General features: G+C 43.4%; 4 protein-coding genes across 4 annotated transcripts; all 4 read right to left on the bottom strand.

Annotated features, from left to right (window-relative positions):
* Nucleotides 1-2: 2 nt before the first annotated feature.
* Nucleotides 3-738, bottom strand: LOC107217048 (dolichyl-diphosphooligosaccharide--protein glycosyltransferase subunit DAD1). Its single transcript, XM_015654411.2, has 2 exons — nt 418-738; nt 3-257 (listed from the first exon to the last, which is right to left on the bottom strand). Exons 1-2 carry the CDS (start codon nt 620-622, stop codon nt 127-129), a joined length of 336 nt encoding a protein of 111 aa, XP_015509897.1. The 5' UTR covers nt 623-738; the 3' UTR covers nt 3-126.
* A 10,606-nt stretch (nt 739-11,344) lies between these two features.
* Nucleotides 11,345-12,737, bottom strand: LOC124296631. The gene is made up of 3 exons (XM_046746696.1): nt 12,250-12,737; nt 12,106-12,189; nt 11,345-11,442 (listed from the first exon to the last, which is right to left on the bottom strand). The coding sequence occupies exons 1-3, from the start codon at nt 12,608-12,610 to the stop codon at nt 11,345-11,347; spliced, it is 543 nt and encodes a 180-aa protein (XP_046602652.1). The 5' UTR covers nt 12,611-12,737.
* An 867-nt stretch (nt 12,738-13,604) lies between these two features.
* Nucleotides 13,605-16,708, bottom strand: LOC107220745 (dynein intermediate chain 3, ciliary). Its single transcript, XM_046730120.1, has 10 exons — nt 16,475-16,708; nt 16,195-16,356; nt 15,847-16,105; nt 15,496-15,749; nt 15,257-15,416; nt 14,984-15,176; nt 14,764-14,899; nt 14,502-14,648; nt 14,195-14,413; nt 13,605-14,123 (listed from the first exon to the last, which is right to left on the bottom strand). Exons 1-10 carry the CDS (start codon nt 16,655-16,657, stop codon nt 14,043-14,045), a joined length of 1,794 nt encoding a protein of 597 aa, XP_046586076.1. The 5' UTR covers nt 16,658-16,708; the 3' UTR covers nt 13,605-14,042.
* A 1,212-nt stretch (nt 16,709-17,920) lies between these two features.
* Nucleotides 17,921-25,029, bottom strand: LOC107219766 (nose resistant to fluoxetine protein 6-like). The gene is made up of 12 exons (XM_046738412.1): nt 24,154-25,029; nt 21,700-21,956; nt 21,334-21,554; nt 20,964-21,246; nt 20,670-20,830; nt 20,408-20,576; nt 20,085-20,281; nt 19,772-19,910; nt 19,500-19,695; nt 19,260-19,402; nt 18,963-19,096; nt 17,921-18,744 (listed from the first exon to the last, which is right to left on the bottom strand). Exons 1-11 carry the CDS (start codon nt 24,479-24,481, stop codon nt 18,983-18,985), a joined length of 2,208 nt encoding a protein of 735 aa, XP_046594368.1. The 5' UTR covers nt 24,482-25,029; the 3' UTR covers nt 17,921-18,744; nt 18,963-18,982.
* Nucleotides 25,030-25,249: the final 220 nt, after the last annotated feature.

The raw sequence follows: 25,249 nt of genomic DNA, 5'->3' as shown, positions 1-25,249 counted from the left end.
TGTTGATATGAAAAAAGAATTTATTTTGTTTGAAAACTTATCATTGCTTTAGATAATTAGTTCAAATTTATACACAGAAAAATTGTTGAAGCTTTACTTTACAATACGGCAAACACGGTGTATCATTCAACCGATGAAGTTCATGACTACAATGTGAAGTATAATGTGGGCGAATATGAAGTCAGCGAATCCTCTCTCTGGACTGATGCCATGGAATTGACTTTTGTTCTGCGGATTGACCTGCAGCCGCAGGCAAACTGTAATAGAAAAATGAAAATACATTGAGACAGGATGCATGCGAATTCAAGTTTGGATCAATGTACAGTGCAACAGATTCGTTAACCTAACACTTTCGTATACGTGCACAGTTGAAGAATATCGCGTTATTATTCGATATCGAAGAAGAGGGCCACTTACCGCCGAGAACGAAGCATGAAACGCAGGAGATAAAACCGCTGAGGAAACTATTGAATGGGAATGTACCGACCAAACAGCAGTAGACGAATTGTGTGACTCCTGTCAGAAATATGTAGAACAGATACGCGTCGATGATCTTCAATTTTTTCGGAGTATTCTTCGTATACTCTTGCCAGAATTTTCCCAGTACTGCAACGACCGACATTTTGTAGTGTTTTTACGATATTTTCTTCGTTCACAACTGATATTTTGACGCGTGGCACCAGCAGCCGGCAAGACACACGATTACGAACCTTGAATATGGACGTGTAACTTGGGAAGATTAGTTATGAGCACGGAGCATTAAAGAGGAGCACAATCTTGGTTGGGTATCGAGTCAAAAAGTGGTTTCAAAAAAATCTGCCGCCAGGTAGCGCTGTGATAGGCCCAGACCCTCAGTATCCGTAGTAGGCAGAAAATACAAACGGAAATGAAGTCTACGCGATTTATATATGAAACCAATCAAATTGAACATAATGGTCCACGCAATGAGAAATTTGCTGAAAATCATCTACTAAAATTGGACCGTGACGTAGCGCTTGACGGAAAACATATACCTTTAATGCTCCGTGGCTCCGTGCCTCTAACGCCAACGCGGAGACCGTCATTTACAAATTGTCTTCAACATGGCCACTATGCCGGAAGCGGATCGGTGCTTCAATAAGAGGACACCCCCACCGCTAAAATTTTGACCGAGTTTCCAGACCTGTATGTAAGACCGTGGTTGTAACACCAACTCGTTGACTGAGGAATATAAGGACGCATACCTTTGGGTAAATTTTGGTGACCAGTTTTCGACGGCCGAGTGGGCCTGGGAGCTTAGGAGGGATCTGCTCTATCGACTCTACCTAATGGGCTCGCACCGACATTCGCAGTAGCCAAAGTAGTGTCGGTATGGAAGCTTGAGATTGAGTCGGTACAAAGTGAGTACGTAAGACTACTTGTCGACTGCGATTTAAATATGTCGATCAGCTCGATCAACCCCGTGAGAAGATGTGTAACCGCGTCCAACGCCAATTGCCACCGACGGCCACCGCGTCCACCGCCAACCGCCGTCAACCACCTCCTTCCACCTCCGAACACCTTCATCCTCCTGCTCCTCCCCCTCACCGCGCCACTCGTCGTCCTCGTCCTCCTCGACCAGCGCCGATCATTTCCGACCACCACCAAACACTTTCTACCGCCTCCAACCACCGCCAAACACTTTCTACCGCCTCCAACCACCGCCAAACACTACCTGCCACCTCCTACCACCTCCAAACAACTCCTACCATCTCCGTCCACATCCTATAGCTCCCTACCGCCTCAAACCACCTCCTACCAGCTCCTAGCACCTCCTACCATTTCCGAACACCTCCGACCACCTCCTGCCACCTCCGACCACCCCCTGCCACCTCCTACCAACGCCTAACACCTCCTACCATTTCCGAAGACCTCCAACCACCCCTAACACCTCCGATCACCACCGACCACCTTCGTCCTCTTCGTCCCCCTGCTCTTCCATGTATTCTATAACATTATTATTCGTAATTATTCCAACAACTTTTCATTTGCTCTCTCGATCTTGAATTTTCGTAGGCATAGACTCGAAACGCTGTTTTAGCTAGTCGCAAGTGAAATATCTACGTTGGGTAGAGCAGCAGAATTGTTTTTCGAAAAGTGTTCGTATGGAAAAAAATTCAGAGTAACTGCAATACATCACGGATGCGCTAATTTTGATCGAGATGAAATAGGATGCTCCGTATATGAGACAGTATTTAACGCAATGTCCTGATTTAAAGACCTCAAAAAGTGATTGCCGGCGATTTTTTTTTTTTTTTTTGACAGGAAGAGATAGAACGAAGCTTTTTAAAACTTCGAATGTATTTTAACACACATTTGAAAAGTACGAGCAAAAATTTTTATTATCCAACTGTCGCAGAACGGCAGCGTTATTAGTTGACCAGTTAATAACTAACTGAAGAATATATGTTTAGTCAACGCCTGACCATCGAAGGGCCTAGCCGCCTGAGTCTGGAATCGGCAGAAAAGATAAAGTGCGTATTTCTTGTCTGAAGGGTAAAAACTAAAATCATTATACATCATATCATATCATCATACATCATGCATCATCGTACACCATTAAAGTTCGAAACCAAAGTTTAAATGTTCGAATCTTCGGATGTTCAGAAAGTGACGTCACCCAAAATTTTTTTTCTCCTGACGTTACCGATCTATATAGACGAAAATCAGCTAGCCGAATTCCTCAGTCAGGAAACAACCGCTCAGTAGAGAGGACGTACGAGAATCGCGCTCCGCAGATTTCGAGTACCGGGTTCTCTGCCTCCGTGGTTCCTGCACTTCGGGTCCTCTTCCTGGTGCAACTCGCGTTCCAGGACAAGCGCTCCGTAGTTTCTATGCTCCAGGTCCGCTACCTGGTGAAACTCGACTTCCGGGAAAAGCGCTCCGTGGTTCCTGCGCTCCAGGTCGGATACCTGGTGAAACTCAACTTACAGGTCAAGCTCTCCGTAGTTTCTGCGCTTCAGGTCGGTTACCTGGTGAAACTCGTCTTCCGGGACAAGCGCTCCGTGGTTCGTGCGCTCCAGGTCGGCTTCCTGGTGAATCTCGACTTCCAGGACAAGCGCTCCGTGGTTCCTGCGCTCCAGGTCCGCTATCTGGTGAAACTCGATTTCCAGGAAAAGCGCTCCGTAGTTTCTGCGCTCAAGGTCCATCACCTGCAGGAATTCGACTTCCAGGACAAGCGCTCCGTGGTTCCTGCGCTCCAGGTGCTACCTGGTGTAACTTGACTTCCGGGACAAGCGCTCCGTAGTTTCTGCGCTCAAGGTCCATTACCGGCAGGAACTCGACTTCCAGGACAAGCGCTCCATGGTTTCTGCGCTCCAGGACCGTTACCTGGTGAAACTTGACTTCCGGGACGAGCGCTCTGTAGCTCCTGCGCTCAAGGTCCACTACCGGCAGGAACTCGACTTCCAGGTCAAGCGCTCCGTAGTTTCTGCGCTCAAGGTCCACTACCTGGTGAAACTCGACTTCAAGGACACGCGCTCCGTAGCTCATTGGATAGTATTTCCTCATTATCATTTTGATAAAATGTGTCAATAAAAAAATTATATTATGCCTTACACAATATTTTTGATGTGATCTGATACTGAAAATATTTATTAGTATTCGAGGTATAACCCGAGGTGGTTGGCGGTGGTTGGAGGCGGTCGGAGGTGGTTAGGGGTGGTGCGGGTGATCAAGGTGGACGAGGAGGAGGACGAGGAGAAAGAGGACGAGGAAGACGAAGAGTACAAGGTGGATAAGAAGATCGAGGATTTGTGCACGGTGAGTATAACATTTTTATAATACTTAATGGCAATTTTAAATATATTTCATCTAAAATTTTTCGAACATGTCATGTTTACAATAAATTATATCAATCCATTTTTCGCACAAGCACAAATTTAGTAGCTATGAATGCGCTAATAAAATTTACTATATTATTAATTAATTAATTAATTATAGTAATCCTTACACAATATTTTTGATATGTTCTTATACTGAAAATATTTATTACTATTCAAGGTATAAGAGATTGTTATCGGTGGTTGTTGGAGGAGCTTGGCTATGGTTGGTGGTGATAGAAGGTGGCTGGATGAGGAGGAGAATGCGGAGGCGGAGGTCGAAGAGGACGAGGAGGACGAAGGTGGTCCAAGGTAGTGGGGGGTAGTAGGTAGGGGTAGAAGTAGGAGTAGTAAGAGTAGGAGTAGGAGTAGGCGTAGGAGTGTAAGTAGGAGTTAAAGTAGCAGAGGGTGGGGTGGGAGGACCCTACCCTACCCTACCCCACCCCACCCCAACGCATCTAAAATTACAGCCAAAAAACGAGATCTTGTGTTTTCGACATTTTTCAGCAGGTGCTTTTTCGCTAGCCGTTTTTCTCCTGTTGGTCCTACGCTCCTCTCGCTGCGTTTTCCGAGTTCCTGAGGGTCCAATTAGTCAGGTAAGGGTCATTCAAATCGAATCTGAGACCAAAAACTTTCGGCTCCAAAATCGAAGAAAAAGTAAGGCTAACCGATACTGGAACTCTCTACCTACTGGAACTCTCTACCTACCGCACTCTGGTTTGTCTCGACGCTTGCTGTTTTTAAACGCGATCTATATCAGCATCTCTTCCGGACAGAAGAGACCCGCTCTTGATGGCGACTCGTCATCTAGTCTTCTCCACCTCCTGTTTCCCACGTTTCTATGTTGCTGCTTTGTTAGCTTTCTTCTGCTTTCTTTTCTTTTCTTTTTTGCTTTTCTTCTGACATTGTCTTCGCCGTCTTTCTCTGTTCTATTCTCCGTTCTAATTTTTTATCCCTAGATCTTAAATAGTAATATAGAACTAGGCTAAGGTTTTGGACTTAAGACTTTGTTTATTTTTAATTTTGCAATAATGTTTTCCAATATTGTCATGGAAAAGATGAAAAATAAACCATTAAACCATTAAACCCCTTTGTATTTTTGGCGAAAATTTTCGCGATTTTAAAAAGTGCTGGAATAAATTTTTTCATGCACTATTCCGACACAATTTTGCGAGAGAAATCGATTGGGCCCAGTCCCAATACGCTGCGATCAACGCATCAGAAGTTACAGCAAAAAAACGAGAACCTGTGTTTTCGACATTTTTCAGCAGGTGCTTTTTCGCTCGCCATTTCTCTCCTGTTGGTCCTACGCTGCTTTTGCTGCGTTTCCTGAGTTGCTGGGGGTCCAATTAGTTAAGAAAAAGTCATCCAAATCGAATCTGAGACCGAAAGTTTTTTGCCCAAAAAAAAAGTAAGGCTAACCCCTTTGTGTTTTTGGCGAAAATTTTCGCGATTTTAAAAAGTGCTGGAATAAATTCTTTCATGCACTATTCCAACGTAAATTTGCGAGAGAAATCGATTGGGCGCGGTCCCAACATGCTGCGATCAACGCATCAGAAGTTACAGCAAAAAAACGAGAACCTGTGTTTTCGACATTTTTCGACTGGTGCTCTTTCCGCCGCCATATCTGTCTTGTTGGTCCTAGGCTGCTTTTGCTGCGTTTTCTGAGTTGCTGGGGGTCCAAGTAGTCGAGAAAGAGTCATCCAAATCGAATCTGAGACCAAAAGTTTTTTGCTCAAAAAAAAAGTAAGGCTAACCCCTTTTTTTTTTTTTTTTTTTTTTTTTTTGATAACGCTGGTAAAAATGCCTTATGCACACCCTGGAGCTTCGCGCAAGAAGCTTCAGGGTAGTGTGGGACTCGCACCCACTAAAAAACCAGCGGCCACTCTGGTACGAGTAGGGGGGACTCCCCGGAACCGCGCGAGGCATAACCTCAGGGATCCCCCCGGCACCTTCGCGGTTACGCGCGGACCTTACTCTAACGCCTATCCGGGAGTTGCGCCTCCCGGCTCCCTCCCGCTACATCCTATGCTCAGCGTCCTCTCGCGAGGGACGACCCTGCCCGCTGGTGGGACGTCTTTTGTTGCTGCTACGACGAAAAACTCCGCTTAACGGAGCTGTCAAGCGAATGGAGACCCCCACTCGGTGCTCGATGTTCGCGATAATGAGCGCCCTGCCCTTGCGGATCCGGGGGAAGATGTATCCGGCGCGACCGTCACATCCGCTGTCCCCGGGCCGGGGGACGAAGAGAGAGAGGCAGAAGAAGAAGAAGAAGAAGAAGAGGGGGGCATGGCCGGAACGACCTTAACGTCATCCTATCGCCTAGCGTCTCACCTATCCTGGCACCAGATTCCAAGTTGCCCTGCACCCCTCCTCTCCCCTCCACCCCCGAACCACGGCCCCGACCCTAAGGACCGGGCTGAGGTCGACCGGTGTCCCGTCCCGCAAATCCGTTTGGACCCCTGCCCGTGTAGGTCCGAGTCTACGTCATGCCCGCGCTTACACGCGAACCACCCCCATTTCTCCCGCTCAAGCGGGTCGCGCGGTGCACGCTGCGCCGCGTTCGCTGTCGTAACCGCTCCCGCTGTTCCTTGGCCGTCATGACCCGCTCCGCGAAGCTAGCCACCGCCACCCATCCCTCTCTAGACCCTACCATAGCCCTGATCAGGCCAGGCGGTGTCAGATCCTCCCCTACGAAAGGCTAACCCCTTTGTGTTTTTGGCGAAAATTTTCGCGATTTTGAAAAGTGCTAGAATAAATTCTTTCATGCACTATTCCAACGCAAATTTGCGAGAGAAATCGATTGGGCGCGGTCCCAACATGCTGCGATCAACGCATCAGAAGTTACAGCAAAAAAACGAGAACCTGTGTTTTCGACATTTTTCAGCAGGTGCTTTTTCGCTCGCCATTTCTCTCCTGTTGGTCCTACGCTGCTTTTGCTGCTTTTTCTGAGTTGCTGGGGGTCCAATTAGTCGAGAAAGAGTCATCCAAATCGAATCTGAGACCAAAAGTTTTTTGCTCAAAAAGGCTAACCCCTTTGTGTTTTTGGCGAAAATTTTCGCGATTTTAAAAAGTGCTGGAATAAATTCTTTCATGCACTATTCCGACGTAATTTTGGAAGAGAAATCGATTGGGCCCAGTCCCAATACGCTGCGATCAACGCATCAGAAGTTACAGCAAAAAAACGAGAACCTGTGTTTTCGACATTTTTCAGCAGGTGCTTTTTCGCTCGCCATTTCTCTCCTGTTGGTCCTACGCTGCTTTTGCTGCGTTTTCTGAGTTGCTGGAGGTCCAATTAGTCGAGAAAGAGTCATCCAAATCCAATCTGAGACCGAAAGTTTTTTGCCCAAAAAAAAAGTAAGGCTGACCCCTTTGTGTTTTTGGCGAAAATTTTCGCGATTTTAAAAAGTGCTGGAATAAATTCTTTCATGCACTATTCCGACGTAATTTTGCGAGAAAAATCGATTGGGCCCAGTCCCAATACGCTGCGATCAACGCATCAGAAGTTACAGCAAAAAAACGAGAACCTGTGATTTCGACATTTTCCAGCAGGTGCTTTTTCGCTCGCCATTTCTCTCCTGTTGGTCCTACGCTGCTTTTGCTGCGTTTTCTGAGTTGCTGGGGGTCCAATCAGTCGAGAAAGAGTCATCCAAATCGAATCTGAGACCAAAAGTTTTTTGCTCAAAAAAAAAGTAAGGCTAACCCCTTTGTGTTTTTGGCGAAAATTTTCGCGATTTTAAAAAGTGCTGGAATAAATTCTTTCATGCACTATTCCGACGTAATTTTGCGAGAGAAATCGATTGGGCCACGTCCCAATACGCTGCGATCAACGCATCAGAAGTTACAGCAAAAAAACGAGAACCTGTGTTTTCGACATTTTTCAGCAGGTGCTTTTTCGCTCGCCATTTCTCTCCTGTTGGTCCTACGCTGCTTTTGCTGCGTTTTCTGAGTTGCTGGGGGTCCAAGTAGTCGAGAAAGAGTCATTCAAATCGAATCTAAGACCAAAAGTTTTTTGCTCAAAAAAAAAGTAAGGCTAACCCCTTTGTGTTTTTGGCGAAAATTTTCGCGATTTTAAAAAGTGCTGGAATAAATTCTTTCATGCACTATTGCGACGTAATTTTGCGAGAGAAATCGATTGGGCCCAGTCCCAATACGCTGCGATCAACGCATCTAAAGTTACAGCCAAAAAACGAGATCCTGTGTTTCGACATTTTTCAGCAGGTGCTTTTTCGCTCGCCCTTTCTCTCCTGTTGGTCCTACGCTCTTTTCGCTGCGTTTTCCGAGATCCTGAGGGTCCGATTAGTCAGGTGAGGTTCATTCAAATCGAATCTGAGACCAAAAACTTTCGGCTCCAAAATCGAAGAAAAAGTAAGTCTAACCCCTTTGTATTTTTGGCGATAATTTTCACGATTTTGAAAAGTGCTGGAATAAATTCTTTCATGCACTATTCCGACGTAATTTTGCGAGAAAAATCGATTGGGCCCAGTCCCAATACGCTGCGATCAACGCATCAGAAGTTACAGCAAAAAAACGAGAACCTGTGTTTTCGACATTTTTCGGCAGGTGCTTTTTCGCTCGCCATTTCTCTCCTGTTGGTCCTACGCTGCTTTTGCTGCGTTTTCTGAGTTGCTGGGGGTCCAAGTAGTCGAGAAAGAGTCATCCAAATCGAATCTGAGACCAAAAGTTTTTTGCTCAAAAAAAAAAGTAAGGCTAACCCCTTTGTGTTTTTGGCGAAAATTTTCGCGATTTTAAAAAGTGCTGGAATAAATTCTTTCATGCACTATTCCGACGTAATTTTGCGAGAAAAATCGATTGGGCCCAGTCCCAATACGCTGCGATCAACGCATCAGAAGTTACAGCAAAAGAACGAGAACCTGTGATTTCGACATTTTCCAGCAGGTGCTTTTTCGCTCGCCATTTCTCTCCTGTTGGTCCTACGCTGCTTTTGCTGCGTTTTCTGAGTTGCTGGGGGTCCAAGTAGTCGAGAAAGAGTCATTCAAATCGAATCTAAGACCAAAAGTTTTTTGCTCAAAAAAAAAGTAAGGCTAACCCCTTTGTGTTTTTGGCGAAAATTTTCGCGATTTTAAAAAGTGCTGGAATAAATTCTTTCATGCACTATTGCGACGTAATTTTGCGAGAGAAATCGATTGGGCCCAGTCCCAATACGCTGCGATCAACGCATCTAAAGTTACAGCCAAAAAACGAGATCCTGTGTTTCGACATTTTTCAGCAGGTGCTTTTTCGCTCGCCCTTTCTCTCCTGTTGGTCCTACGCTCTTTTCGCTGCGTTTTCCGAGATCCTGAGGGTCCGATTAGTCAGGTGAGGTTCATTCAAATCGAATCTGAGACCAAAAACTTTCGGCTCCAAAATCGAAGAAAAAGTAAGTCTAACCCCTTTGTATTTTTGGCGATAATTTTCACGATTTTGAAAAGTGCTGGAATAAATTCTTTCATGCACTATTCCGACGTAATTTTGCGAGAAAAATCGATTGGGCCCAGTCCCAATACGCTGCGATCAACGCATCAGAAGTTACAGCAAAAAAACGAGAACCTGTGTTTTCGACATTTTTCGGCAGGTGCTTTTTCGCTCGCCATTTCTCTCCTGTTGGTCCTACGCTGCTTTTGCTGCGTTTTCTGAGTTGCTGGAGGTCCAATTAGTCGAGAAAGAGTCATCCAAATCCAATCTGAGACCGAAAGTTTTTTGCCCAAAAAAAAAGTAAGGCTGACCCCTTTGTGTTTTTGGCGAAAATTTTCGCGATTTTAAAAAGTGCTGGAATAAATTCTTTCATGCACTATTCCGACGTAATTTTGCGAGAAAAATCGATTGGGCCCAGTCCCAATACGCTGCGATCAACGCATCAGAAGTTACAGCAAAAAAACGAGAACCTGTGATTTCGACATTTTCCAGCAGGTGCTTTTTCGCTCGCCATTTCTCTCCTGTTGGTCCTACGCTGCTTTTGCTGCGTTTTCTGAGTTGCTGGGGGTCCAATCAGTCGAGAAAGAGTCATCCAAATCGAATCTGAGACCAAAAGTTTTTTGCTCAAAAAAAAAGTAAGGCTAACCCCTTTGTGTTTTTGGCGAAAATTTTCGCGATTTTAAAAAGTGCTGGAATAAATTCTTTCATGCACTATTCCGACGTAATTTTGCGAGAGAAATCGATTGGGCCACGTCCCAATACGCTGCGATCAACGCATCAGAAGTTACAGCAAAAGAACGAGAACCTGTGATTTCGACATTTTCCAGCAGGTGCTTTTTCGCTCGCCATTTCTCTCCTGTTGGTCCTACGCTGCTTTTGCTGCGTTTTCTGAGTTGCTGGGGGTCCAAGTAGTCGAGAAAGAGTCATCCAAATCGAATCTGAGACCAAAAGTTTTTTGCTCAAAAAAAAAGTAAGGCTAACCCCTTTGTGTTTTTGGCGAAAATTTTCACGATTTTAAAAAGTGCTGGAATAAATTCTTTCATGCACTATTCCGACGCAAATTTGCGAGAGAAATCGATTGGGCGCGGTCCCAACATGCTGCGATCAACGCATCAGAAGTTGCAGCAAAAAAACGAGAACCTGTGTTTTCGACATTTTTCGACTGGTGCTCTTTCCGCCGCCATATCTGTCTTGTTGGTCCTAGGCTGCTTTTGCTGCGTTTTCTGAGTTGCTGGGGGTCCAAGTAATCGAGAAAGAGTCATCCAAATCGAATCTGAGACCAAAAGTTTTTTGCCCAAAAAAAAAGTAAGGCTAACCCCTTTGTGTTTTTGGCGAAAATTTTCGCGATTTTAAAAAGTGCCGGAATAAATTCTTTCATGCACTATTGCGACGTAATTTTGCGAGAGAAATCGATTGGGCCCAGTCCCAATACGCTGCGATCAACGCATCTAAAGTTACAGCCAAAAAACGAGATCCTGTGTTTCGACATTTTTCAGCAGGTGCTTTTTCGCTCGCCCTTTCTCTCCTGTTGGTCCTACGCTCTTTTCGCTGCGTTTTCCGAGATCCTGAGGGTCCGATTAGTCAGGTGAGGTTCATTCAAATCGAATCTGAGACCAAAAACTTTCGGCTCCAAAATCGAAGAAAAAGTAAGTCTAACCCCTTTGTATTTTTGGCGATAATTTTCACGATTTTGAAAAGTGCCGGAAGAAATTCTTTCATGCACTATTTTGACGTAATTTTGCGAGAGAAATCGATTGGGCGCGGTCTAAACATGCTGCGATCAACGCATCTAAAGTTACAGCCAAAAAACGAGATTCTGTGTTTCGACCTTTTTCAGCAGGTGCTTTTTCGCTAGCCGTTTCTCTCCTGTTGGGCCTACGCTCTTCTTGCTGCATTTTCCGAGTTCCTGAGGGTCCAATTATTCAGGCAACGGTCATACGAATCGAATCTGGGACCAAAGTAGGTGTAGGAGTAGGAGTAGCGGTAGGAGTGTAAGTAGGGGTACGATCACAGATAACTCACGAAGCTCTTTAAAACTTTCAGTGTATTTCAACTCACACTTGTACAGTACAAGAAAAATCTACTCATTATCAATTGTCGCAAAATGCTGAAGTTATTAGCTGGTCATTGAGGCGCCTCGCCGCTGGAATCTCAAATTGACCGGAAAGATGGAGTACGTGATTTTTGTCTGAAATGTAAAAACCAAAATTTCTTTTTATTGATATACCCATATTTATATCATCGATTAACTAAAAAACTCAGAAGAAGACGTTAAATCATATTCATTTTCGTTCAGAATTTTCATGGTGAAAATCGTTACTTTTTACGTTTGAGCTCAACAATTAATATCATATCACGGTTTTTTGGGTCATTTTGGTACATCGATAATAGAATGGTGCGCTAATTATAAATAACTAGTTTTGAAACACTCGCTCGCGAAACCTCGCTCGGAGTCGGATGCCTAGTGTAACTGGTTTTTGTGCTCGTGCGCTCGCTTACTCGTTGTCAGTGTTTTACCATCTGACAAAGTTGTAGGGGAGACTGGTGCACGATGACTTCCCAAAAAATTCTGGTATTAGTTTCGCAGTATACAGAATGAACACCGTCTTTGTGCATGTGACGCATACCGAATCTGCACGTAAGATTTTTCTTGTATAATGTTACAAATCACGTTTACACATGCATGTAAGTATAACGTATTGTGATTTTGTGACAATAAATTTCATCAAAAAATACCACAGAACGATTAGCTCAGTGCTGACAGATTTGAAACACTACGCACAACAATTTTAGCTCTAATTGAACGACGTTATTGTCATGTATTTCGATGTATACAATGCCAACCACTCACCAATTGCAATTTTTTGATCCTGGTCGTTCGGTTCTTTTCTCCGATTCAAAAAGTTATCTGAAGCATGCGTATTGGTTTGATGACCTTGAGCGCAGAAACTATGGAGCGCTTGTTCTGGAAGTCCAGTTTCACCATGAAGCGGACCTGGAGCGCAGAAACTACGTAGCGCTTGGTCAAAAGTCACCAGGTCAAGAAACTGGACTGCCAGAACTACGGAGTGCATTTTCTGGCCGTCAAAATCCACCAGGTGGAGGACTTGGACGGCCAGAACTACGGAGCGCTCGTTTTGGAAGTCGAGGTTCACCAGGTAGCGGACCTGAAGCATGGAAACTACAAAGCGCTTGTCCTGGAAGTCGAGTTTCACCAGGTAGTCGACTTGGAGCGTAGGATCCACGGAGCGGTCATCCTGCAGGTCGAGTTTCACCAGGTAGCGGACTTTGAGCGCAGAAACTACGGAGCGCTTGTCCAGGAAGTCGATTTTCTGCAGGTAGTGTACCTTGAGCATAGGAACCACGACGCGATTGTCCTGGAAGCGAAGTTCCACCAGGTAGTGGACCTTGAGCGCAGAAACTACGGGGCGCTTGTCCCAGAAGTCGAGTTTCACCAGGTAGCGGACCTGGAGCACAGAAACCACGGAGCGCTCATCCCGGAAGTCGAGTTTCACCAGGTAGCGTACCTGGAGCATAGAAACTACGGAGCGCTTGACCTGAAAGTCGAGTTTCACCTGGTAGCGGACCTGGAGCACAGGAACCACGGAGCGCTTATCCCGGAAGTCGAGTTTCACTAGGTAGCGGACCTGGAGCACAGAAACTACGGAGCGCTTAACCTGAAAGTCGAGTTTCACCTGGTAGCGGACCTGGAGCACAGGAACCACGGAGCGCTTGTCCCGGAAGTCGAGTTTCACCAGGTAGCGGACCCGGAGTGTAGGAACCACGGAGGTAGAGAACCCGGTGTCGAGATCTGCGGAGCGCGATTCTCGTACGTCCTCTCTACTGAGCAGTTGTTTCCTGACTGAGGAATTCGGCTAGCTGATTTTCGTCTATATAGATCGGTAACGGCAGGAGAAAAAAAATTTTGGGTGACGTCACTTTCTGAACATCCGAAGATTCGAACATTTAAACTTAGGTTTCGAACTTTAATGATGTACGATGATGCATGATGTGTGATGATATGATATGATGTATAATGATTTTAGTTTTCACCCTTCAGACAAGAAATACGCACTTTATCTTTCCTACCGATTCCAGACTCAGGCGGCTAGGCCCTTCGATGGTCCGCCGTTGACCAAAGATGTATTCTTCAGTTAACGAGTCAGCTAATAACGCTGTTGTTCTGCGACAGTTGGACGATAAAAATTTTCGCTCGTAAGTTTTAAATGTTTGTTAAAATACATTCGAGGTTTTGAGAAGCTTCTTTCTTTCTCTCCCTACCAAAAAAAAAAAATAATAAATCCCAGACAATAAACTTCTTAGGTCTTTAAATCAGGACACTGCGTTAAATACCGTCTCACATACGGAGCATCCATTTCATCTCGATCAAAATTAGCGCAGCCGTGATGTGTTACAGTTACTCTAAGTTTTTTCCATACTAACACTTTTCAAAAAACAATTCTGCTTTTTGAAAATCGGTTGAATTTCGAATGAAAAATTCCAACGGGGTTAGCCTTGTTTCTTTGATTGCGATGTTCAGAGCTCGGAAACTTTTTGTCTCAGAATCGATTTTTACGACTTTTTACAGACTAATTGACCCATAGAAACCCAAAAAAGACATCGAAGATTTCAAAGGACCAGCAGCGAAGTTATTACGAAGGAAATATTTCGTTTTTTGGCTGTAATTTTTGATACGTTGCTCGCATTGTATTCCATAGAGCTTGTCCATCATAAGCTCTTCGACTAGCTTTTCGAGATTTTAATCGACATCACTGCGACAAGTCACCCTCAATGAGCTGCGGGCAATCCATTTTGCACTGTATTGTTATTCACTTCAGAATTTTCCATCGAAGTTTGCCGTACTATTTCCTATAAATGAATGATAACAATGAAATTAAATGCTTTGCGCAATTTAAAAAAAGGAAAAGATGCGACGTTACCGCGTCAACGGCTTGCTGGTAATCCAACTCGCACTGTATTGTAAGTGGATCTGCCTCCGTTGCTTTTTGACTCTCTATCGCTTTGCTCGCATCCAGCTTTGCGTTCAAACTTTCTTGCGTCTCCGTTTCCGCCTCGAGCCGCCCGGTCTTCAGTTTCAAACGCGTTTCCCTGTTTTTAGCCTCGATCACCTTTTCTCTCCGCGTTTCTCTTTCTAATAGCTGAAAAATCAGTCTCGAATGAACAATATTTCCATAGGCTTGAAAGCAGATGGCACGTGCTTCATAGTAGAGCTTATTTGCTGCTTACCGCAGTCAATAGAAGCTTGTCGTTTTTTTGATTAATCGTCAGAGCCTCGGAAAACTCGACTAGGTACGCTGTTCCATTTCTGCTGGCTACCACAGCAAGATTACCTTCAACGTGAGGCCTGATGCAAGTCAGAGCCTCGTCGCAAACCTGTTGCGCTCACAAAATAAATATGATAATAAAAAAAGTATTAAGCAAAATAGTTTGCCGAGTGAACTGATCGACTCATGTTACCGGGAAAATTGATCTATTTGTTTATGTTCACCTTAACGCTGAGAACAGGCGAATCTTGCTGCACAAGTATGTCCCACACATCCAAAGTCCCGTCCATTTTGGTTAGAAAAAATACGGAAAACCGAGTTGCGCTCCAAGCACCGCTAGTCAATAAATCTCTATGGCCTCTATTGCAAAGAAAAAAAAATACGAGTTTCACAGTCGCTGATCAGACTTCGAACGAAGTAACGCTATTGAATGCTTTTACTCACGGTGTCCACGCAATACACGATTCCCTACAATCCTCAGACCAAATTCTCGCCGTCCAATCTCCAACGGTCAAAAAATTTTTTACAAAAGTTGGATTACGTTCAACGCTGATTACTGGTCCGTACTGGGCTTTGAATCTAGTCGCTATTTTCTCTCCGGGTGTTTTTCCCTTACGGTTTCCGGATATCACCAACCCTTCAATTCAGTGGCAGTAATATTATGCGAAATTTTTAAGTCCGCGCGTTACTCTCCCATTACAGAACAAATTTAGTTACCGTTTTCCAAACCACACATGAACCTTGTACCCATAGACGGTTCAAACTGCAAGGCCGAAATGCCTGTCGCCCTGCCAACATCCTGTTCCTCCGGCTTGAGCAAATCAATAACCAAATTCTCGGTCGGACTTTGTAATTTTCGGGTATCCCACCATTTTATCTGAAGTTGGAAGGTACCGGATTATCCTTCGATTCGCTCGGTAATTATTTGACCAGTCATCTGCTGTCATTGCTTATACCTGTCCGTCATTAGAAGCGCTGAAGAATTCCGTCCCCGTCTTTGAATTTATCCATAAAACTTTGCTGCACGGCTCTCGGTGACTGTGTTCCACCAAGCTTGTCTCGACTGGTTCCGAACCCCGTCGAATATCCCAAGACGCAACTTGTCCGGACGTCATGCCGCTAACCAGCGCGTTACTGTCTTTTGGGTTGTATTCCATAGTCAGGTTCGGGCAGAAGGGTTTCAGAGCCATGAACGGATTGTTCGGATTTTCTGGAACGCGATATTCGAAGCTCGTTATTTGCCAACACCATTATCGGCAACAACTGTATGAAGTTACATCGCAACAAACCGAACGCCTTTCACTCACCTACGTCCCAAATGTAAGAATATGGGCTGGAATTCATCGTCCTCTTGAAATCCGTATCACAATAACTTACAGCGAGTCTCGTTCCTTGATCGGGAGACCAGGACATGTGGGTGATGGAACGTTTTACGGGTAGAGGATCTCTGTAGACATTGACAGTTCTCGAGAAAGTCTTTTGAACCAACGGGGCTGCCTCTGTGTCGTGAAAATACTGCTCGTATATGTCGCAAACGTTGTTTTGCAGGATGTAATGTTCCATGGGCTCCCGGGAAACAAAAAGGAGAAGTTGCGAAGAAGAAAACGACATTTTTACTCGGGACAAATCACAATTTCGAATGTCATCTCGCTCACCGGTAACAACTGAAGCATCGTATGAATGTACAGTTCGTCCTTCTCTATTTTACGTCTGTAACGAACCGTCTGTTCCAAATCGTGAGTGTTCACGTCCTTCGGCCATCCACCTTCGACGTGATGCATACCGCCCTCCTTGTACGTTGCCGTTGTCGTGTTTACCTGAAGAGATAACGAACAATGTTTGTGAAAAGAGCCGTCGCCCAAAATTAGTGACGCACAACAATGAAGGTGAAGGTGAAGATGAAAAGTTTCGGTCCTTTGGCAAAATCTAGCTTACCTCGTGCTGGGCGAATATTTTGCTACATTGCGTGCCCTGGGTGATAGGATTTTTTCTGATGAAATTGTGCATCAGGGATGGTTCCGACTGAATGTTGACCATCGTATTGGGACCGCTGTCCGAGAAGGAACACCAGCGTCCAAATTGGGCCCGGCTTTTTGTGTACACGTATTGCGTTTCCATTTTTTTTCCACTGTTTTGAGTTTTACTCTTTGTTTATTGCGAACTTTGGCGCCGAGGAGACCTTAATCGCAATTCAAATGTTCTCTCATCAAATTATTCAAAACAAGATGAGGCATCTTTCACTCAAACTTATTATTCGAATCATAAAACGGCGTTGAACCGTATTCACTGTACGAATTGCAGACCGATTTACATGTTTTATTATTATTAATATTTCTTTTTCTAATTTTCTTATGCAAATGTTAACATTTCCCAATTTTTTTTTCGCTTTTATGCAGAGTTTACTTTCATGTGGGTAATTCGATTTTAGACTATGTTACTAACGTTACGTCGATACAAAAGCCACGGCTAGCTTGTTTCCCTGGTAACGATTCACCCCTTATCTATAGATTCGCGCGTTCTTACTCTTAGTTCACAAATTTACAGGTTTCGTCGAAACACACGTTTACTTTTATATTTCACCAGCTGGTGTCTACAGGATCTACGCAACGTGCTCCGTTATAATTTTTAGTATCGATGTGATTAATTGTTCGATATTGTTTACCTGAAAATCGGGACAGAATTGTGATTTTATTCCGTCTTATACTATCATAAAAAAAGTTCATAACTCCTGGAAACAAGTTTTTCATTTTTTCTGGTCTTTTCCCGCTTTTTTTCTAAGTTTCGACCTATTTCTTACTGAAAAGTTTCTTAAATTTTTTGAAATGTCACTTTTTGATACAGCGTGCGTAAAATCCAAAACTTCGAAATTTCCCTAAAAACGATAGCATACGCAATAGATTGCCTGAAAATATAAACTGGAATTTAAAAGACAACTCGTACTGTGAAAAATGTAAATATTGTTTATTCATTGCATTAATTGTTGAGGCTGCAAATATAATTCGTAATGAAATTTTTAATTTCAAAAGACGACTATGAATCTAAAAAAAAACATCGATTATTCGTTTTGTAAATCATTGATATTGCTAATATCTATAGAGTAAATGCCAGATAATATTTTTTTTCCCACCGCCGCTCTTCTGCCGCCAACTTACATCCATATGCTGTTTGTATGTATTCTTTAGAATGTTCTTTATCTTTATCAACCCCTCTTCTGAATTCTACACACAATATTGCAAAAAAATATTGAATCCCACTAATCAACTTGTATCCCGGGTTGAGTCGGAAATAAAGTCCTATACGCAACACGGGAATAAATGTCGATTATTTCCTTGTTGCATAATGTGTACTATTTTCCTACGATGGATTAAGAATGAACTGTAATGAACATTTGACCAATTTTATTCAAATGAAAATTCATAATTTATCTAATGTACATCGTTTGGTATTCTATCGGTAAAACATTGTAAAAAAATTGGCAAGCGTCTACGGTCATGACTTCTTGTAAATAATCTTTCAGGGTAAACTCTCCATCACTGTGGCAAATTTGAAATTATTAAAAAATTGAAGAACTGAAAATTCGCAGATATACTTGATGACCCCATTTGTTGTATAAATTCAGTCTTATTGTTTTGTTTCTTACTAGACTGTAGCTGAAATATCCGAGTAAATTCTTCATTAGTTGATAATATTGGTGAGTTTGCATGTGTTAGGTTAAGGGTGTATCCTTCCTATTTTTATTCTCCTCCAGAAATTCACTCACAGAGTTATTACAAATTCACCCAGAGTCCCCTGCCAGTTTGGTATCTGATTACAATTATAAAGATGATAGCTGTTTAATTTCACGTGCGTCAGTTAAGTGCAAACCGCAAATTTATCTTGGTTGATATATAACTTGCCCTTCTCGGTGTTGACTTAATATAATGCATTAACTTGTTTATGAGATTTTATTCCACATCCTCGTTCTAAGCCACTCCAAATTATGTAGGTACTACGAATCCTATGGTGTTTGAGACGAATGACTCTTTTTATAAGAATAACTTGATGCAAAATTACAAACTGGGGATATGCAAGTATTTGTACTACGACACCGATATACCAACCACGAGTTTACCTATACATATATCATACAATGCATAAGGCGGCAATTTACGTAATTATGCTTAGGTCATTTTCAGTTGCTCTTTTTGATGTCGTCGGAATTCGATCTGAAAATAAAAAAATAAGATGCAGTTGTAGCGTAGTACGAGCGGCAAAATTCGAATCTTACACTCCAGTCTACACTATCAAGTAACCAACAGGCGCAGGGTGAAATCTATATCTGATGTACTGTTTTATCAGACAATACCAAGATAATGGAACTTTGGCCTACCTGACTGTTATGTTATGTATTATGAATATTTTCCTTTCTTGGGAAGGCACTCACTGTTTCGCGGGACATTTGCTTCATTGTTTCGTTCGTACGACCTGCTCCATCTTTCGTATCGGCCATTCGACAACCACTGATAGTAGCAGGGATATACCAAAAGTGTAGAACATGTCTGCCAGGAAATTCGAGAGCTGCAACGAAGGAACTTGGAAACTTTGCTCGTTCGTTTCGAAATATACAATGACGCTAAGATGAGGTCAACTGTTTATGCTTCCAGAATTACGTATGAATAGCAATGCAACATGGGTATATGTGTGTACACTGTACATGTATATTGAATGAACTGCAACTTACCCAGTCGTTGAGGGAAAATACGCGGGGGTTTCTAGTAGCACCGATATCATAGATTTGCTTAATATTGTGGACAAGGTAAGCACCGTAAGCGAGTCTTGCAAGGGGCGGGACCCATCGTGGTGTCATAAAGTTGCGATGAAAGTCTGAAAATGTAACGAACGAAATATTTCATCATTTTGTATATTCAAGTAGAAGGTAATTTCCATCGCGTTTCGGAATCCGCAAGATCCGTCAACTTACCCAAACCATCGCCAATTGTAATCAGAACAACGATCGAACATATTCCAAGAGCAAACGCTGCTCTGTGAAACCCGGCGTAGGCGGCCGTCTCGAGTGGGTGCAGCTCACTATTGGGGTCAAAATACTTAGCAGCCAAAGACTCGCTGACGATAGTGAATCCGACTGCCAGTAAAATAAAAAGAAATCGCGACCACGCCTAAATCGCAGAATGATATATTTTTGAGAACATTCAATTTCTCGTCGTCGGGTTGTTTTTTTTCTCTTATCATTACCTTGGGGAGTCTCCACGTGGCATCTTTATGGTCGTAGATAATCGCCCCAGCCAAAACGCCAACCATGTAGGAACCGATTCTTGTATGCGATTTGATATACTGACCAAGGAAGTATGGATCTTTTCTAACTTCCGGTAGCCTGGAGAACGATGGAGAATTACATGATAAACTTTCCAATATTGGCGATGATACGGATATTTCAAGAAAAGATAGCTGATGCTCGTTGTTCGTGTACGAAGATTTTCGGTGATTCTACGAGGCGGTCTATGATTACGAATGAATTGTCAATTCAATAGGTGTGATTTTTACTTACGTAGGCAATAAAATGAATACTGGCTGTTGGTCCTGAACGTAGGTAATGAAGAAGGGAATGGCAATGCCCAGTGCAATCAAACTACAGAGGAACGGGTAGCCCAGTCTTCTCGGAAGCTTCCAATAAGCCCATAAGACTAAGAGTCCCATGATGTAAAGGTGATAATCGACCGATAAATACCAGGATTGAAACATACACTGCGAACAGAAGTAGACAAAACGTTACACGTCAATTTGTTACAACTGACGGTGCAACAGAAAGCACGCGCTGACTAGTGAAGAATAATGAAGGTGAGGAACCGTCTACAGCGACGCAATACTGACCATCTCCTCGGGACGCACGTAGTTGTTGACGTATAAGAGATTAGCCCACCAGTTTTTCGCGCAATTATCTCTTTCAAAACCCACCCTGGCTTCCCAGTACGGACCGGATCCCATCATCGGCATCAGGGTAGCATTGAATAAGACGACCAACATGTAGAGGGGTGTCAACCTGCGGTAATATCATGCGAATCTTTATCTCTGGATCTTTCTTTACCGCCGTATGTTTAATGATCACGAGAGCGAGGCGCGCTCGTCGACCCACCGTAGAAATCTATTGAGTATGAGCGCGGTAAAATTCAATCGTTTACTCCGATCAAGATCACGAAGCGCACCGTAGGCTGCAAGAAGACCTCCGATACTGAAGAATCCGTCGATGATAATCGTTCCGTTGAATACCATCATCGAAAAAGGTACGGTGTAGGCCTGATGGGGCCAATCCAAAATAGCGGATAATCGCACAGTTGACGTGCTTAGAAGTAAGTGAGTGACTTGATGTGGTAATAAGCAAGTAAGGTGCGATGCACTACTGTCGCCCCTGTAAGAAACATGCACTGACCTTTTCGAGGTACGTTGACTCCACGAGCGGGTAGCCGTAGTACTGCATCGATCTGTGTCCAAACATTGCGCATGCCGTGAAGAAAAAACGGATTAAATTAATGCAATCAAGACCAGGGTGAGAACTCTCATTGGCGTAAATCGAGCGCAAGTTACGTTGTGCGGAAAAAGAGAGAAAAAGGTCTCTGGGTTCGTTGTCCTTGACCGCTTCCTCCGAAGAATAGACGCTGCTGTCGTACCATGAACTCGCTACCACAAGGACAAACAGTCCCGCAACGATGAAACTGGATGGAAAATTGTTCGTCACGTTATTGTCAGTCGGCTTCAGCGACCGTATACCTTGGCCGTGAAATAATTTCGACTTTTCTTACAGAAAAACCTTTGCCCCCACGGTGAAATCCTCAGGGACGTCAGTACGTGCTTGGCAAAGCGACGGCTTTACTGTGACGTCCAGTTGTATTTGCCGGGCGTTCGCCAACTCCTTCAAGGGCTCCGTCAACGCCGTCGTAACATCTTGAGAGCTGCAGCTGGCCGGAACGCAAAGCGACAGGTACACAGAGTGTCGTTTGACACGGCGAAAGTCTCCCGTGTACTGTGGAGATCAAAGAAAATTCGAATAGAGTCATAATTGTGTGCACGAGGATGGACGGGACTCCGTGCGTGTGCTTTGATTTAACAATTCACTCCGACAGAGCTGGTGTTGGAAGTGAATCATCTCCTTAATGAAATTTGCTCACGTCAATCGCGTTCCAGACGGACAGATTTGGATCGAAGTCAAGGGTGAAGGTTTTCGGGCGTTTAGGTTCCACATCTTTCCGCTGGTACCGTAAGCGAACCAAACAGTAGCGACCCTCGACCTCGTCAGGCTCTCCAATGTCAGAGAATTCATCCGGCGGAAGTTCCGCTCGCAAGTTGTAGCATTGGTCAAAGCTTCCCAGATGTATCGTTTGACCGTGAAGCACGCCGTCCGGATACTTCGTTGAGGCGTCGAACACTGAAAAGGTTTTTTGGCACTCAACTATGCGGGAGATTCGGTTTTTTTCGTTTTTCCAACGATTTCTCGGTATCTTTTATAATTATCCGTTGATATTATTTACAGTCATAATCGATATCCCCAGTTCGCGGCAGTAAAATTATACCATTCAAGTCCGATCGTCAAAGTTTGAAATGCGATTTTGCTTAACTGATCATCTCCATATTTTGGTGAACACGTGTTTAATATATCGTTTCTTGAGAAAATAATGAATAATAACGAGTTACTTGAATATTTTACTGTATTGGATCATGTCGAGTTACAGTGAACTTCGTATTCCTCAAATGTATTTACAAACAATTTGCACAAACTTATATGTGCTTAGGCATAGATTGCTAATTTCATTGACGTCAGACAATGTAAATTATGAACGGCCAACCGGTCGATCGTGGCTATTGAACTAGTCGATCGCAATGTGCAAAAAAAAAATACATGAAATGCCTGACTCTGTCTAAAAATATTCCAATTTATTCGATGGTAAAGATTTGAGGTTGGCAAATCGCACAAAGTTAAGACAATGAACAGGAAGTTTCAGGTTCTATCAAGTTCGTATTCCTTGTGTAAATCATTCGTATATCAATCAATACAAGTGCGATGGTCTTCGAGTTATACGATTTACACAGATGATTATATTCAGCTGATCAAGTAGAGAGAGGAAAATCGACAAAGATACCTCTCACTTCTTACCCAAATACATTACCCGGTTGACTGGTAAAGGATCATATAAGTACATTTTTGAATAAATCTGATGTTTTCCGATGGATTTGAACAAGAATTGGTACGCTACTATTTTGAGCTTTGCTGATTCAAATTTAAAAATAAAATTGAAAAATTCATTATGAGGGATCCTAAATGGGGGCTTCAAATACCGGTAATTAGGACTAGGCCTCAACAGCCTTGTACCAAAAACCCAAGAAATGGAATAAGTCTTTTGAAACTTGTTATTCGGGGGTTTCAGTGTTATTGTAAGAAAAAAAATTAACAACAAGACTGAAAATTCATCCCGACTCAACTCTGTTTTCACCCTCAGGGGGTGGCAAATTGAAATAATAAGTTCTGAGATAAAATCAAGGTCCCAAAAAATACTCCGGGCACCAATTTCTGGGTACTATGGTCGGTTGTATGTCGCTGCCAGTTTAGGCACAAAAACTGGGAAAACCCATAATGTTCGGTCAACCGGTTCTTCAAGGTAGACCTGTACTATCATAGAAGATTATGTTATGCGTAGGTATAGGCCCAGATTGTGACGGACATAAGAAACTATCATTTTCGCGTACAGCATTAGTGCGATTGAAACCGAAAACAGGTTATGCGATATATTTGTATTCGACTGAAACGAAATCCGTTAAACTGCTAAGGTTACACAAATATTGTTGGCCATTGACATTATGTTAAATTTTCAGGCTCAAAGTTATGAGAAGTCCATGGATAAAGTTAAACCAACTATATGAGACCAAATACAGCCAGCTCATGGTATAGCCATTACATGGGTGTGGTATTCGTACACATACATGGAAAATATTAAAATGTCACTCGAGGACAACATAAGGTAGCAAATTATATTTGAATTCACGAAACCATCGAAGTTTTGATGACGTGTTGACTTGTGCCAGGATAACAAAAGATATCATCGAATGCTGATTGCCAATAATATCTTCAACTATTGCTAATCGGTATCAAAACAACCCTCGGTTTAAGTCCAGGTCGAATTACTACTCCAAGAATTGAGCCATCAATTCTGAATCATCTTCAATGCTTGTTGATCTCTTCGATACGTCGCAGTGTTGGCAGACTGAGGCAAAGTAAAGGAACCGTTTTTGACTCGATATACAAAATACGTTAGTGCAACAATTTATACCGGCAGTGACTGCAGATAATATGAGGTATTTCTCATCGCTGTTTCGTATGCAAAAACGACGGTGATATGATGGGAAGCCAAGCTGCTGTTATTATCACCCGTTTCGCGTTCTTAGCAAAATTCAATGCATCACATCAGAAATCCTGAAATGCGCTTTGACATCTTTATAGGTACTCGGCGCGCATCAGGCGCAATGCCCTCAATCCATCGGCGTTTCTACTTATTGGAAACGGGGGAAAACGAATTGTAGCCATTGCCCGCGTCGTCGGCGAATATCGAAAATGATCGAAATAAGCTTACTCTGGACGGCCCACAACGTGGAATTGGCGAGTTCCTTGAGGTACCGTTGGACTTGCTTCCTGCAACGACCCTTTGGAATCGTGTTTGAATTGGCGAATACCAACGGCAGAACGGGGAAGTCGGTCCACCACGAAGAACCTTGCGACACCGGTACTGCCCTTTGGAGATCGGCGGGGTTCTCGGCCTGCAATGTCTGACGCGTTTCGAGGGTGGTTGACAGCCATAACCGACTGTCGGAGGTATTTTCGCAGCAAAACTTATTCTTACCGGCGAAAAATTGACCGTTTGTTAAAACGAACAAGCATAGTAGAAAAACTGTCCCGATCATGGCACAAGTGAAATGTATCGATCAATTTCTTTTAATAAAAGTAAAAAGAACTGTCGAAGCTATTTCGACATCCAGTCGCGGGCTACGAACTTCGAGTGAGTTCACACGCGTTTCCGATAGAAGCATTAGGCACGCAAAGCTGAGTGTATCGATGCTTTGCCGTGTATGTCAGAAAAGATAGCAAGGGTGGGAGGTGGTGGAGCCCCCCTTGGTTTATTTACAGCCTCTGCCTAAAAGAGTCACTCGCACGAACGTGTGAGTTCAAGGTTAAGGTGGGTACAGCAATCATGCAAATCATCATGAACACGTACAAACGTATGGTTTATATACCGACACACTGCATCCGGCAGTGTGCGCTACGTGTGACGCAAAAGTCGTCTTACGAATTCAGCTCGACCTTTACCTTGGATGCGCATCATATTGGCCGCGCTATTCGGTGCTCGCTCTGTACTTTACGCAAAAAATAATTAAATTTATCTAAAAACATCTGAAATGAGAAAAAATTCGACAAGTAGCCAAACCGCGTCATTATAAAAGTAGAAAAGCCACTCAGGTATTGCCAGTCTCCGTCGTGAAATCGGAGAAAAAATACAGTTTATTACTCTTATGTGTAAAGCCGGTTTTAGAGACGGCATTATTACACGGGATTATACGCGTCGCGAACAGGTATACGAATTTCAATAAAAAAATCCAATTCGAAAGTGCCCCGCAGCAAGTACGTAGCCCTTGAAATGATGTTTCGATATCACGTCGCGAAACAACGAGGTC

The sequence above is a fragment of the Neodiprion lecontei genome, chromosome 1 (genome assembly GCF_021901455.1).
Source record: "Neodiprion lecontei isolate iyNeoLeco1 chromosome 1, iyNeoLeco1.1, whole genome shotgun sequence".
Classification (NCBI taxonomy): Eukaryota; Metazoa; Arthropoda; class Insecta; order Hymenoptera; family Diprionidae; genus Neodiprion; species Neodiprion lecontei.
Note: the sequence above shows the minus strand (reverse complement) of the source record. Positions and strands in the feature narration are given on the sequence as shown.

What these genes read in the sequence shown, in the direction of transcription:
- LOC107217048 (XM_015654411.2), bottom strand. Translation starts at nt 622, where the DNA reads ATGTCGGTCGTTGCAGTACTGGGAAAATTCTGGCAAGAGTATACGAAG. An exon ending in TTCATGCTTCGTTCTCGGCG is followed by an intron (nt 258 to 417) that starts GTAAGTGGCCCT and finishes TTTCTATTACAG; the next exon opens with TTTGCCTGCGGCTGCAGGTC.
- LOC107220745 (XM_046730120.1), bottom strand. Translation starts at nt 16,657, where the DNA reads ATGGAAACGCAATACGTGTACACAAAAAGCCGGGCCCAATTTGGACGC. An exon ending in CGCCTGTTCTCAGCGTTAAG is followed by an intron (nt 14,649 to 14,763) that starts GTGAACATAAAC and finishes TGAGCGCAACAG; the next exon opens with GTTTGCGACGAGGCTCTGAC. An exon ending in ACCAGCAAGCCGTTGACGCG is followed by an intron (nt 14,124 to 14,194) that starts GTAACGTCGCAT and finishes ATTCATTTATAG; the next exon opens with GAAATAGTACGGCAAACTTC.
- LOC107219766 (XM_046738412.1), bottom strand. Translation starts at nt 24,481, where the DNA reads ATGATCGGGACAGTTTTTCTACTATGCTTGTTCGTTTTAACAAACGGT. An exon ending in ATACTCAATAGATTTCTACG is followed by an intron (nt 20,577 to 20,669) that starts GTGGGTCGACGA and finishes ATATTACCGCAG; the next exon opens with GTTGACACCCCTCTACATGT. An exon ending in TATTTTCCCTCAACGACTGG is followed by an intron (nt 19,097 to 19,259) that starts GTAAGTTGCAGT and finishes CCTTCGTTGCAG; the next exon opens with CTCTCGAATTTCCTGGCAGA.
- LOC124296631 (XM_046746696.1), bottom strand. Translation starts at nt 12,610, where the DNA reads ATGCTCAAGGTACACTACCTGCAGAAAATCGACTTCCTGGACAAGCGC. An exon ending in ACGTAGTTTCTGCGCTCCAG is followed by an intron (nt 12,190 to 12,249) that starts GTCCGCTTCATG and finishes TCTGCGCTCAAG; the next exon opens with GTCATCAAACCAATACGCAT. An exon ending in GGATCAAAAAATTGCAATTG is followed by an intron (nt 11,443 to 12,105) that starts GTGAGTGGTTGG and finishes TTTACATTTCAG; the next exon opens with ACAAAAATCACGTACTCCAT.